The sequence below is a fragment of the Rhinoderma darwinii genome, chromosome 5, assembly GCF_050947455.1.
Source record: "Rhinoderma darwinii isolate aRhiDar2 chromosome 5, aRhiDar2.hap1, whole genome shotgun sequence".
Classification (NCBI taxonomy): domain Eukaryota; kingdom Metazoa; phylum Chordata; class Amphibia; order Anura; family Rhinodermatidae; genus Rhinoderma; species Rhinoderma darwinii.
Window position 1 is genome coordinate 112,848,582 of NC_134691.1, and position 14,507 is coordinate 112,863,088.

At 44.6% G+C, this 14,507-nt stretch overlaps 1 protein-coding gene across 1 annotated transcript in view; it reads right to left on the reverse strand.

The window, feature by feature from the left end:
- LOC142651553 (acetyl-coenzyme A synthetase, cytoplasmic-like) overlaps positions 1 to 13,375 on the reverse strand; it is a 52,922-nt gene extending 39,547 nt beyond the window's left edge. The window contains exons 1-2 of the mRNA XM_075826416.1: positions 13,012 to 13,375; positions 12,392 to 12,587 (exon numbers count right to left, since the gene is read on the reverse strand). Coding sequence (XP_075682531.1) covers positions 12,392 to 12,587; positions 13,012 to 13,165 — 350 coding nt within the window. The 5' untranslated portion in view covers positions 13,166 to 13,375. The remainder of the gene's footprint in view (positions 1 to 12,391; positions 12,588 to 13,011) is intronic.
- Positions 13,376 to 14,507: the final 1,132 nt, after the last annotated feature.

A 14,507-nucleotide genomic window follows, 5' to 3' on the forward strand; every position in this document is an offset into this window, starting at 1 on the left:
CTCGGGGACACCACAAGATGCCTGTAAGAGCGATATATTTATTTTGTCTACAGAGCAGCCTTAGGGATAACAAGTATATAGACCAATGCTGGAAAGCAATTATCGGGCTACATAAGTGTATGACCTACTGCTATACCTCTACACCGTATTGTGAGCATAGCAGAGTATATACTAAGAAAACGCATACAGACCAGTTGTAACCCAGCTTCACCGGAGCCCATTTTCACAGTTAAAAAACTGGCCATGAGATTCTTTTCACTAACAATGTTCGTAAACCACCTCCTAAAGTCGGCAGTCGGGATGGGGAACAAAGATCAGACAGGTTGGGTTTCAATCTCATTCCTACAGTTTCCCTTAAAAATAATTACTGCCAGAGGTGAATGGCGGCAGCTTATCCAAAGAATCCGAGCTCCCACCTAAAAACTAACATAACGCTTCAGCTGACCTGAACAGGCACGTTTATGGTGGAAGGGGCGATAGCTGTTGGCCAAATGGCATGTCTATGGTCAGCTTAAGAACTGATAACCCACTGCAAAAACATTAGGATGGAATCACACATGCCGTTTTTGTGGCAGTTTTTTGACCCACACACAGAAGTGAATACAAAAGTGAGAAGTCATATAAGTCTTTATTTTATTCTCTTCCTTCTTTTTGGATCCACTTCTGGTGTTTGGCTCATTTATACGAGTCACAAGAAACGGCATATGTGATTCCAGCCTAATGCTCATGTGGACCAGATTCATGAAGCTTTGTATAGCAACATATTCAAGGCAATTTCTTAGATAAATTAAAAAAGTAAAATAGCAGAAGAAAACGTTGTCTCTAGCGCAGTACACCGCGGAGCACCGCAATAAAGACTCCCTACCGGCTGGATCTCCATAAGAAGAATCAGTACCTTCCATGAGATATATATCTGAACAATGAATGAATGCAACATTAGATGTGTTCAGGCAGAGCTTCACAACTGTACTCCCTGTTTGTCACTGTCCTTTCCACAGGTCATTCAGATCTATCAGCATGTGCTTTATGTCATTCAATATCTGCCCTGTTTACCAATAGGAACTAAGAATATCCCTGAATGGGATACAAGCCGTGTTCCTTTGTAATGAGGACAGAATGTAGTCTTCATTTAATAACACGTTGCAATGTTGACTGGCCTAAAACTGAAATTATCCTCAAAATCTGGGTCACCTCCAAATTAGATTCCAGGGCTTTAATTACACATCTTTTCTACGCCTATTGTTTGATCAGATCTCTTCAAGCTCTGGAGCATTTTGTGGGACATATCAACTAGTTCAGTGTCTTTACCAAGGCAAATAGTGGGAATCACTTTGTTGGGTCTATTCAATCATGGTCATGCACAGTATGAATTACTTCCAAGACATAAGCAAACACTCGATGCCCTGAAGATACACGCTTTATCTTTATGTGTGATCTTGCGTCATAATGTAAAAGTCACGGCATAAATCTTCACATTATAACTTATATAATAATCATATATGGAAATATAGAAGCATATGGGTGAAGAAATAAAGAAATGCTGCTTCTGTCACAGTGGTGGAGTTCGTTGAAATCAATGGGTCCGTGTGCTGCACGTGATTTCCATGAGCAGCACATGGACGTTATTCACGCTCGTGTTAATGGGCCCTTATAGGTACTTTATATGGGTTATCTATGTGACTCATCAATCTAAGTGAAATACCAATAATGAAAGCAGCCTATTTAATATATGATGCTATTATAAACTGCTTAAAGGGGTTATCCGGGGACCAAAAATTGCATTGCAATAATATATTTATGTGAAACTAATTAACTTACTAATGTACTTTAATTAAAAATTCTGTGCTAAATGGTGCAGTTCAAACCTCATGAATTATTCAGGAAGTGCTGGAGCTTTTCTGATAGTGATGACGCTCCGACACGGCCCCACGTGACAGAGCTCTTGCTTTATATGCGGTTCGTGAACATGACCGCAAGGGGCTGCCACATTGCCTATTGCTTGAGTCCCGAGCAGAGCATCAGCTAGCGCTTTGCTCGGGACTCCAGCCCTGCTCCTGATGTCCATATTTGGTCATTTCAGGGGTTTCTTATCACTGGAGTCCCCGAGCAGAGAATCAGCTGATGCTCTGCCTGGCGACTCCACAACTTCTGCCCACGTCATTGTAACTGTGCATATATGGACAATGACATCGGCAGAGTAGTACTGGAGTCCCCAAGCAAAGCATCAGCTGATGCTTTGCTTGTGGACTCCAGTAGTGCTGCCGGCGTCATTGTCCATATATGGACAGTGACAAGGACGTGGGCAGAAGTTGTGGAGTCCCCAGGCAGAGCAACAACTGATGCTTTGCTCGGGGGACTCCAGTAGTGCTGCCGACATCATTGTTCATATATGGACAGTGACAATGACGTGGGCAGAAGTTGAGGAGTCCCCAGGCAGAATATCAGTTGATGCTCTGCTCGGGGACTCCAGCGATAGGAAACCCCTGAATTGACCAAATATGGACGTCGGGAGCAGTGCTGGAGTCCCAAGCAAAGCGCTAGCTGATGCTCTGCTCGGGACTCAAGCAATAGGCAATGTGACAGCCCCTTGCGATCATGTTCACAACAGCATATGAAGCAAGAGCTCAGTCACGTGGGGCCGTGTCGGAGCGTCATCATTATCAGAAAAGCTCCAGCACTTCCTGAATAATTCATGAGGTTTGAACTGCACCATTTAACACAGAATTTGTAATTAAAATATATTAGTAAGTTACTTAGTTTAACATAAATATATTATTGCAATGCAATTTTTGGTCCCAGGATAACCCCTTTAAGTCAATTAAAGAGTCAAAAGGTACACATCTCCAAGGAGGTGAAACAAAGGATATAAACTAAATAAACACCTGATTTCATTTGCTATTCGACTGTTTTGAGATAACGTATTGCACTAAACATATTTTTGTGAATTTCAATATTTTACACTATCATAAATTGGTGTTGTGATCTCATAATATAATGGCATATCTCTAGGATATGCCATAACATTATGATCATTGGGCATTTGACCTAAGAAACTGTGGTTCCTTTGGCTCTGTCCCTGCACAGCGGCGCACCAGGGGCTGTGTTGCAGTTTTTGCACTGCCGGTGGCAATGTGCAGGGATAATTTGTGAAGAAGTAGCGCTCAACCAGTGCTGCTGCTCTTTCATTCTATGGTGTCCTGCAGTCAGATCGCCATCGATCAGTAAGTAAATGAAATATCCTAGCAATACCACAGTTTTGGCGGAAAACCCCTTTAAAGTCTATCTATCATTTCATTCACAAATCGTACACAGCCCCCTATATTATACTCATAATCCAGCCATTTTATGTTGTTATTTAGATACCTACCCCTCTAATAGCTTTGTTTTTCTAATCTGAAACATTAGGCCGGGTTAGGCTAAATCGCTACATCTGTACTAGTAGGTATGGACAAATAATAGTGTCAAGGCTTGTTTGCACATAACAATTTTTTTCATACCACTGGCAGTGCTTTGAAAAATTGTCCCTGAGGGTTAGTTAAACATTTCCAGGATTACAATCCTCATAGGCACCAAGTTTCCCCATAGCCCGGCAGGGTGCATTGTAAATGTGGCTACAAGCAGTTTTTATATTTTCCGATCATGTTGCTGATGAGAATAATTTGTTGCGTCATTGTCAAAGATCTATGATAGTTTTGTCCTTTATTATGGATCTTTTCCTGCACTCACATTGGGCCATTATCGATATGACTTAGGGCCGTTTCACACCTGCGCCGGAGGCTCCACTAGGGGCCTCTGTCACAGATCCAGTCGAAAATTAGTTCTGTCGGCCGCCAGTAATGTCCGTGGAACAACGGAATCGGTGCCTCGGGTTATTCCCTTGTTCTACTCCTCTAAAAGAGCAGAACAATGGAATGGCGAGCGCAGGTGTGAATTGGCCCTCAGAAACAAGCAATTGCAACCATTATTGGCTAATGTAAACGAGTCTTTAGGATAATTTGGAGAAAGACAAGGAATATGGATGCAGTAATTGGGATTGTGTACATTGTATTAGCCATGATGCTATAGCAGTATATAAGATAGATGAGACAACCAAGTTCTCTAGCAATGCCACAAAATATTAGTCTTCATAACTTTACTCATGAATTCATCTCTCTACTTCACAATAACCAATTTATGGTTATTTTCTAATAAATGTAAAGTCAGATCGGAAAATACAGAAAGGGACAACATTTTGGTTATGATGTGGCCCAATTTATAAACCATAAAGTTTCCAAGCACAGGTTTCGATCTGACAAATTCCTCAAATGCTTAAAAGGGAAGCTAAACACTGTGTACAAGGTTTGTCGCTACAACGTAGGCTTGTAGCTTCATACCGTCAGTTGACAATGACTGGAATAGAAAAGTAGATTCACTTGAACAACCAGTTTCACTTGAACATCCACAGTGTCTGGTTATACACAGAGTATGAAGAATGTACTCAAAAGGAAATATTCTACTGTGCTGGAGTTCTGAAGTATACAACTAAGGACCCATGTCCACTTCCGTTTTTTCCTTCAGGGTGCTAGCCGTTTTTTTGACGGCTAGCACCCTGACTCATTCATTTCAATGGGGCCACGCACACTTCAGTTTTTTGGACGGTCCCGCTCCGACAAAAGTAACTGTGGGGCCCATACAAGTCAATGGGTCCGTCAAAAAAACTGCAGGCACACGGAAGCCATCCGTGTGCTGTCCGTGTGTGACAGAGCCATTGCCTAGCAACGGCCAGGCGGGCAGAAGTACACGTAGAGAGAGATATTGCACTGCACTAATCGGCAGCCCCATCACTGATAGAGAGAAGAGGCTGCTGATCAGTGCTGGATAGAGAGCGGTAGCGATAGAAAGAAAGTTTATACGTACCCCGGCCATTGTCTTGGTGACGCGTCCCTTTTTTGACATCCAGTCCTACCTCACTGGATGACGCAGCAGTGCATGTGACCACTGCAGCCTGTGATAGGCTGCAGCGGTCACATGGGATGAAACGTTATCCCAGCAGACCGGACTGGGAAGAAAAAGCAGGGAGTTCTTGGTAAGTATAAACTTATTTTTTTCTGAGTTGGGGTTTTTGAAGGAAATTTATATTGTGAGCGCCGCAAATGGTACTCACTGTCCAGCGGTAGTCACTGCCGATCAGTGCAGCCCCTTCTCTCTATCCAGCACTAATCGTAATACTTTCAGCACCCTGGACAGTGACTACCGCTGGACTGTGAGAACCATGTGCGGCGCTCGGAAACTGAAACATGAAAGTGTACACGGAGTACACGCGGGAACCACACTGATCCGATCACGGACACCCGGATCCGTGAAAAACGGCCGTGAAAACGGTGATGGAAGTGTGCATGAGGCCTTACCTGAATGGAATAGGATTGTTGGATGTTTATATCTGAATGACATCCCTATGAGTGGTACAGCACATTTTATAATGGCTTTGCTAGATCTGTCAGTGTACAGACACAGCGAGAGATGATAATATAGATGGGTAAAGATGGTCTGTAAGATATCTGCTCATTCTTGGTATCTCTGTGCAGCTCCAGTGAGTGCACACATAGATCTTACGAAGGAGCACTATCCATTCTTCACTTTTCATGAGATAAAGATCTTGTATATCGGACAAAAACACTCCTCTATACAAGGCACAATTCCCTACAAACTGTTGGTTTTGAATACTGAAATGGGCTTTAGTTGGCTCTTCAAACTGGACTCATTCAGTTAGGGAGTTCCACGGTGTTTGATGGTAAGAATAGTGTGGTCTTTAGTACTATACTTGCCGTCAAAATACCAGAAGCCTGATGGAAACCAATTATAAGCCAATGGGATCCGTGAGGATTTGCTTGGATTCCTTTGAAAATGGATCCATCGTACCAGTCATGGCTCCATTAAAGAGGATCTGACAGAATTTATGCTGCCTGTCTGATGGCAGCATAAAGTAGTGACAGACACACAGATTTCAGCGGTCTATCGATAAGTCAGTAATTTGCAGTAATCTTTGAGAACTTGCATTATATATTGCAGCGTGTGGTCAGCGCTGCAGCTTGGAGTCCAATGATATGCATAATATGCCCACTTCATCCGCCTCCCCGCTGATTGACAAATGTCTCCCTATAAGGCTGGGTTCACACGACCTATTTTCAGACGTAATGGAGGCGTTTTACGCCTCGAATTACGTCTGAAAAAACGGCTCCAATATGTCGGCAAACATCTGCCCATTACTTTCAATGGGTTTGCCGATGTACTGTGCCGACGACCTGTCATTTTACGCCTCGCTGTCAAAAGACGGCGCGTATAAATACAGCCTCGTCAAAAGAAGTGCAGGTCACGTCTTGGGACGTAATTGGAGCCATTTTTCATTGACTCCAATGAAGAACAGCTCCAAATTACAGCCGTAAAGACGCCACGCAAAACGCGAGTACATGCATTTACGTCTGAAATTCAGAAGCTGTTTTCTCCTGAAAACAGCTCCGTAATTTCAGACATAATTGCAGTTATCGTGTGCACATACCCTTACTGTGCAAATAGAGATATGTGTAAAATGTCTGTCACTACGTTACACACGTTGCGTAAATACTGCAGATTTTCCGCAATGGAATTTGTTACGGAAAATCTGCAGCAAATACAGTAGCAGCAAAGTGGATGAGGTAAAACAAATCTCATCCATACGCTGCGTAAATACTGAGCGGAAACACTCAGAATTTGACCTGCGGTGCGGAATTTCATTCCGCAGCATGTCAATTGTTTTTACATAAACGTTGAATTCAATGGGGATGTAAATCCTGCATCAAATAGCAGTTGTTCCGTTTTTTGCAGTGGATTCACAGCGATCCCATCGCAAAAAACGGAACTGCGAAAACAAAAAAAAAAATGTAAAACTTACCTACAAGTCTGTGTTTTATCCTCCTGGGATGACGCTCCATCCCATGTGACCGCCGCTGCAACCAATCACAGGCTGTAGCGGTGGTCACATGCATGAAACGTCATGTCAGGAGGCCGGCCTGGATGACGTCAGAGGGCCGGCCTCCTGGGATTACGCTTCAATCACAGGCTGAGACGTCATCCCAGGAGGACAGCTTGCTAGCATGCCGGCTAAGTGCTGCAGTTTTTCGCAGCGGCCATTCTGGGCGAAAAAACGGCACCATAGTTACGCAAGGTATCTGCCCCGTGTGAACTCAGCCTAAGAACAGAAGCCATAGCATTAATGTGAACAAAGATTTTGGATGAGATTTTTTTGCAGTATGTTTGCTCTGCAACTGATCTAAACTGATTGAAAAACCAATTGACTTCATGATAGACATTATGACAAGACTAATCCTAATGGAACTAATGAAGACTCACACTACTACACTTATGCATCAGTTTAAATTACACAGAAAATAAAGACTGCAAAAACACGCATGTGAACACAACCTACATTGGAGCATTGATGTTCAGAAATACTGACATACTGTACTGCACTTGTGGGAAAGATTATATATGGCTGTTTACATCTAAGATACAATTTCCGTTACTGTTTTCAGTCAGAGGAACAGAATAATGGAAAAAACAGAATTGCCGGAAACAACGGCGGCCGATTGAACCCTTGGGCTCTGTTGAGTTTCTATTTCATGGGTTCTGTTGGGTTTCCGTCATTTTGAAGGACAAGTTAGCGCCGTAAGACGGAATCTGCAATGGAGGTCCCCATCAGAGCCTCCGACGCAGATATGACCAGAGCCTTAGAGCCCATTCACACGAGCGTGAATCTCATCCGTGTTCTGCGCATGGAAATCACGCACAGCACACGGACTCATTGATTTCAATGGGGCCGTTCACACATGCGTGAGTTTTCACGCAGCGAGAGTGCGCTGCGTGAAACTCACTGCATGTCCTATATTGGTGCGTGAAAACCGTACATGGATGCACATCTGTGTGCGGTGCGTTATTTGCACATCAATTCCATTTAAAAAAAAATAAGAAAAGATGTGCTGTCCGAGTGTGTGAAAAATGCATGTCACTCGCAAAGCACACTGATGCGTAACGCAACGCACACGGACCAGATTTACACGTGTGAATCTGACATGCTCGTGTGAATGCCGCCTTACACACAGACTGACTAATAGCACCACTTGAGGAACGTCAGTCTAGATTTTTTTCCACTAGCACCTTCTACTTTATAAAATAGTAATATCATTTCATCTTAAGGGTTTGTGTTACTTTTTAATACTTCTGATCTTACGCCCTGAAAGAAGCCGGTGTAGGCAAAGCTCGAGTCGGACGAGAAAGACCTAGAGATAACCTGGACATACATGCGTTTTTTATTCGGACTTTTCAGAGGCATATTAGACTACCTGGGCGAGCAAACAGGTGTGGCTTGGAGGTAACTGATCTAATCGGCTTATTATTCCTGAAGCCGTAGGTGAAAAGGCGAGACCCTCCCTCACTTTGCATTGTAGGATCCCTGGTTGAGTGCAACAGTTGTTTTCTAAAGTTGTGACTTGCCAGAGGAATAAGGAAATGTTCTTCATATTGATTGCTGCACCCAGGATCTGGTTCACCCAGGATAAATGTTTCCTGCTTTGTATGTGATCTTAAAGTGTAAGGCTATGTGCACACACAAAATCAAAAACGCCTGAAAATATGGAGCGGTTTCCAAGGGAAAACAACTCCTGATTTTCAGACGTTTTTTAAGCCACTCACGTTTTTCACGACCATTTTCGGAGCTGTTTTTCTATAGAGTCAATGAAAAACGTCTCCAAAGACAGCTCAAGAAGTGACATGCACTTCTTTTTCGCTGGCGTTTTTTTACACGGCCATTTTGAAAAGCGGCCACGTAAAAACCACCACGTTCTGCTTCCGATTTTTCATACGTTTTTCGGGACGTTTACGGCCCGAGAAACAGCTGAAAACACTACGTGTGAACATACCCTAACTGTCATTTAAATTTGTTTCTCATAAATCTATAGTACAAGTGGTGCTAAAAAAAAAAAAAGTAATATATCTTATAAAAGAAAAATGCGTCTCTCTCCACTTATTCCCCCCCCCCCCCCCCCCCGCCTCTTTGACTGATTATTCACTCTAAGGCCTCATTTACACGAGCGTGTGCGTTTTGCGCACGCCAAAAAACGCTGCGTTTTGCGTGCGCAAAAGGCAATTGACAGCTCCGTGTGTCATCCGTGTATGATGCGCGGCTGCGTGATTTTCGCGCAGCCGCCATCATAGAGATGAGGTAGTCGACGCCCGTCACTGTCCAAGGTGCTGAAAGAGCTAACTGATCGGCAGTAACTCTTTCAGCACCCTCGACAGTGAATGCCGATCACAATCTACACCAACCTGTGAATAAAAAAAGACGTTCACACTTACCATGAACTGCCTGCTTCCTCCAGTCCGGTCTCCCGGCCGTTGCCTTGGTGACGCGTCCCTCTCTTGTCATCCGGCCCCACCTCCCAGGATGACGTGGCAGGCCATGAGACCGCTGCAGCCTGTGATTGGCTGCAGCCTGTGCTTGGCCTGTGATTGGCTGCAGCTGTCACTTGGCCTGAATTGTCATCCCGGGAGGTCGGACTGGAGGAAGAAGCCGGGAGTTATCGGTAAGTCAGAACTTCTGTTTTTTTTTTACACGTATATGTATATTGTGATCGAAAGTCACTGTCCATGGTGCTGAAACAGTTTAAGTCTTTCAGCACCGTGGGCAGTGACTGTCTCCTGACGTCGCGTACCCGAACATTTTTTGCCGGGTTCGGTTAAAACGAGTTCGGCCGAACCCGGTGAAGTTCGGTGCGCTCATCTCTAATTTGACACTCCGTTTGGATGTTTGTAACCAGAAAAGCACGTGGTGCTTTTCTGTTTACATTCAGGAGTTTGACAGCTCTTGCGTGATTTTCGCGCATGCAACGCAGGACCGTCAGTGTGGCATGCGTTGTTTTCACGCACCCATTGAAGTCAATGGGTGCGTGTTGCGTGAAAAACGCAAGAATATAGAACATGTCGTGAGTTTTACGCAACGCACTCACGCTGCGCAAAATTCACGCATCGTCTAAACAGCCCCATAGACTATTATAGGTGCGTACGACACGCGTGAAAAGCACGCGCGTCGCACGCGCGTATAATACGCTCGTGTAAATGAGGCCTAAGGGTATGTTCCCACAGGTCGTAGAAACTGCGTAAAAGTACACAGTGTATCAGACCTAGAACACGAAGGGAATTCCGGATGAAAAACCGGAAAACAGAGATGAAAAAAAAGCCAATACTTACCTCACTGGCATTGCCATAGCGACGCGTCCCTCTGCTCTCCGCGTAGCCCGGCCTCCTGTGATGACGCTGCAGCCCATTTGACTGCTGTAGCTTGGAAGAAAAGGAGCTGTCGCTGTGACAACGCCAGGAAGGCAGAATAGACGTTTTTGCATTGAATTTAAACAAATAAAAAAATATATATATATCGGTTTTTTTCAGACTTGCAATTTTTTTGCAGCAGAATGGCAACTTTTCCGCCAAAAAAATAGCAACATTTGCTATTTGTTGCTGCTTTTACGTCCCTATTAAATTGAATTGGAAAAACCTGCAACAAAAGTGCAATGATCCCGCAGCATAAGTTGACATGCTGCGTATTAAAAAAAACAAAAAAACACACCGCAGGTCAATTTGTGAACGTTTTCTCAGCTGATTTTTTTTCTGCAGCCTGTGGATGAGATTTGTTCAAATCTCATCCACTTTGCTGCTACTGTAAATGCTGCGGATTGTCCGCACAGAATTCTGTTGCAGAAATTCATCAGCGTTTACGCTACGTGAGAACCCAGCCTAAAGTCTGTCTTCAGTAATGTAGACAGCTCTCTAAGGGATTAGGTTCCAGCTGCTGCCCATAGAAGTCTATGGAGAGGGGAGTAAGAGAGGCAGAGAAACACACAGAGAAGTTGCTGCTGCTTCTAGTAGGTTATCTGTCCCATCCCAGTGCTTTATCACATCTACACTGCTCCTTACCGCTGTGAAATGTTCTTCATGCTGCTTCTAATGAGTATTTTACTGTCCCCCCCCCCCCCCCGTGCTGTATTCTAGTAAAACACTTTCTATAAGCAGTAGCAGCATCTGTCTGTGTGTCTCTCTCTCGGTCTTCCTCCAGCAGCTCCCTCCTCCTCCATAGACATATGAGCAGCAGCTGTAACCTGACCCCTAAGGCCTCATGCACACGAACGTGTTTTTGGGGCCGCAATTCACCTGCAAAACTGCGGGTGAATTGCGGTCCCATTCATTTCTATGGGCCCATGCACACAACCGTGGTTTCCAATGTCCGTGCTTTGCCCAGGAGCCCGGACCGCAAAAAGATAGGACATGTCTGATTACCGCTGCATTTTGCGGTCCAGGATCATTGAAATGAATGTACACGGCCATGTACATGTGATTTGCGGGCGGCCTGTGGATGGCACTCCGCGGTCGTCCGAGACGCAAATCACGGGCCGTACATACTACTACGGTCGTGAGCATGAGCCCTAGGTGATTTGATAATCCGTCTTCTCCTCTTCTCCACCAAACTGAATACACATTTTACCAGTGAATTCAGAGTAGGTGGTCAGTGCTGGGGGCAGGGGCAGAAGTAGAGGAGTCTGAGAAGTGGAGAAAGAGGCATTTTTCTGTAATAACATATATTAGAAAGTTTATTATCACGACCTGTACTATTGATTTATAGGAAAAAATCTGAAACAACTGTTGCACTTGAATAGATTATACAAAATGCATATACTGCTTATTTAAAAACTGCACATTTCATAAGGTAACCATACAAGAAACTGTAAAAAGGATTGTCAAAAATGAACACATATCCATAGGCCTTATTATGACCTCTGGATGTAATAGGGGGATCCCCCACTTGGGACCCCTTCCCTCTTATTAGTCAGAGAGGAAAGCTGCTGCAAAGGGCAGCTTTGCCCCAGCGGGACCTAAGTTGGCCCTATTGATGGGCGCCAGCACCATGTTATGCTTAAAGGGATTTTTCCACCATATCCATTTATAGCATATCAATCATCTGGTATCAATCATATAATGATATAAACGTCTGATATCAATGCCCGATAGGTGAGGGCCCCACGTCTATCAGAAGAATGGGTCTTCTCTGTCCCCATCCACCAGACGCTGCATCCAGATAGAGATCGAATGAAGAGGTGGCCATGTATGTGAGCGGCTCTCTCCAGTCAAGTCTATGGGAAATATGGAAAGCTTGTGGATATGGGAAGAGCCCTTGTATTTCGCTGCAGGGGTATTCAGACGTTAGTACTGGCAATAATTCAGCAGGTGGTTGTCCGGTCATTGGGTACTTGTGTACACAACCCAGACCGGCTCCGTCACATCCATTCATAATCATTTGTCACGTTCTTACAGTATGTACTATCTATATTACCAGAAATATGCTGTCTTATCCCCAAGGTTCTTCTCCATTACATTTCTGTCCACAACATTGTAGCAAACATTGGTCTTCGCCCCTTTCATGAACTCCACAAATATTTTGCCTTTGGTGATATCAAAATTATAATCCAGTATTTTCCCAGTGGGGGGAGATTTCCAATAAAATTCTGAGGCAACATCCATCCAGAATTCTGAGAAGAAAGAGGACATTATGGGGAAGCACGGAGGTAGAATTCTGATCACATTGCTATTCTCCCTCATTGACCCTTCCATTCACTACTTGCTTTTACATTATTTAATAATACAGCTCATTGTATTTGTACATTATGTAGCAGAGCTACACTTGTTATTTAGCTTTTGGAGTCTGCTGTGCTTGTGCAGAACTTGTTTTGGGTATATTTCTTAAAGCGCCAATAATCCAGCAGGCTGTACCTGCAGTCCTATGTAAAACGATTTATAGTGCACCCTGGTATCATAATGAGTTATACAAACTGTCAAACCCAGCTCTTCTACATCTGGCAAAGTAAACTCACCTACATGTGACAAACACCTCTCTGCTACACCAATCAACATACTAGCTGGTGAAAGGATAGATTCTGTTCTATGAAGGAATACCTTGAGGATTGTGGATGGATTTCTCATACAGCTCTTTGTATGTTCTTAAATCTGGGACGTGGGCATGTTCTTGCAGGGGTTCTGCGGGATGATAGATCACGACTTCCTCGTCTTCTGGAGCTACTCGAGCCGTTGCCTTCACCTGGCTTGGCATGTTTGCGGCTCAAACCTCTTAATCCGAATTTTTGGAATGGGTGATTGGAGGTGCTTGGTGAGTGGAGGTGCCCCCTGGCAGATGTGTGTAAATAGCGGTGACAGCGGGATTGGGCTACATGGGATTTAGCAGCGGGTAATCCCTCCTCACTCGCAGCTCGCTCTGTTTTGCAGCAGGACCCGATTTGCGAATCTCGCCCGTGTCTGTATTGTCATATGTCGCCATCCAATCAGTGCACGCCCTGCTCACACTCCTTTTTTCTGATTGGCTGCGACGCGCTCGGCTCATCTCTTGCCATTGGACTCTGTGGAGATGGTGCGCACGCAAGACGGTGGAGTCAGCGGGCGGAGGATGAGGGCGCTATATGGGAGGGCTGGGCACTGCTGGAGTCAGAGGGCAATATGGGGAAGGGGCTCTGGTGACAGGTATACCTCAAAACTACTACCTGTCATTATGTGCTTCATACTCCGTACCAGGTCTACTGTGACTGCGGAGGCTGTGTAGTGGACAGGACAGGTGTACACAGAGGTGTAAGAGCCATTCACTGCCATGTGCAGGCAGCATACAACCATTCACAGGAGCGCTTCCTGATTCTAACATAGGCCACAAGGGGGAACAGTGACTCCCAAAATTTGTATTATGTGGCGACCCCAGAAAAGGATTTCCCTTCCTGCCCCTGCCTCAAAGCCGACTTGTGCAAAGCGTTCCATAATCCTGGGCTGGGCGCTATATTTTGGTTTATAGTTGATGACTACTTTGCCCACCCCTCTGAGCTGGTTGAAATCAGATTGCTATGCCCACTGTAAAAGTAACAACTGCAGTCTTCTGGGCACCGCAAGGAACACAAACTGTGCTTGACCCTGACAGGCTCACCTTCGGTAAACCTATGAAAATATATATTAGGGATTTGCTCAAATGGGCTCTCCGGTTTGGACAATCCATTAACACATAGGTCCTGGACAATGAGATGGTTATGGAATGTATATCTACCGGCTTCTGAAGACGAAGAAGTAATTCCGCAGAACCCATACAAGAACATGCCCACGTCCCATATACAAAGAGCTGTATGAGAAGCCCATCCACAGACTGCGCTATTCCATACAGTGGAAGAAAAAGTTTATCGACATATTCCAGCCCGAAGGACGACGTACTTTTGGTCTCCGCTGATTGAATGTGGGCAGATGGACAAGTTTGACATATCGGGTGCTTTCCCAATGTATACGCCAATCCGACACTGCATGTTTTTCAGCAACAAAACTATCCCCTCTTTATACTCAGTTATCTAGCATTGCTGGTCTCTTCTATCGGGGAGGGATATGTAAAACCCCATAGTATCAGTCAC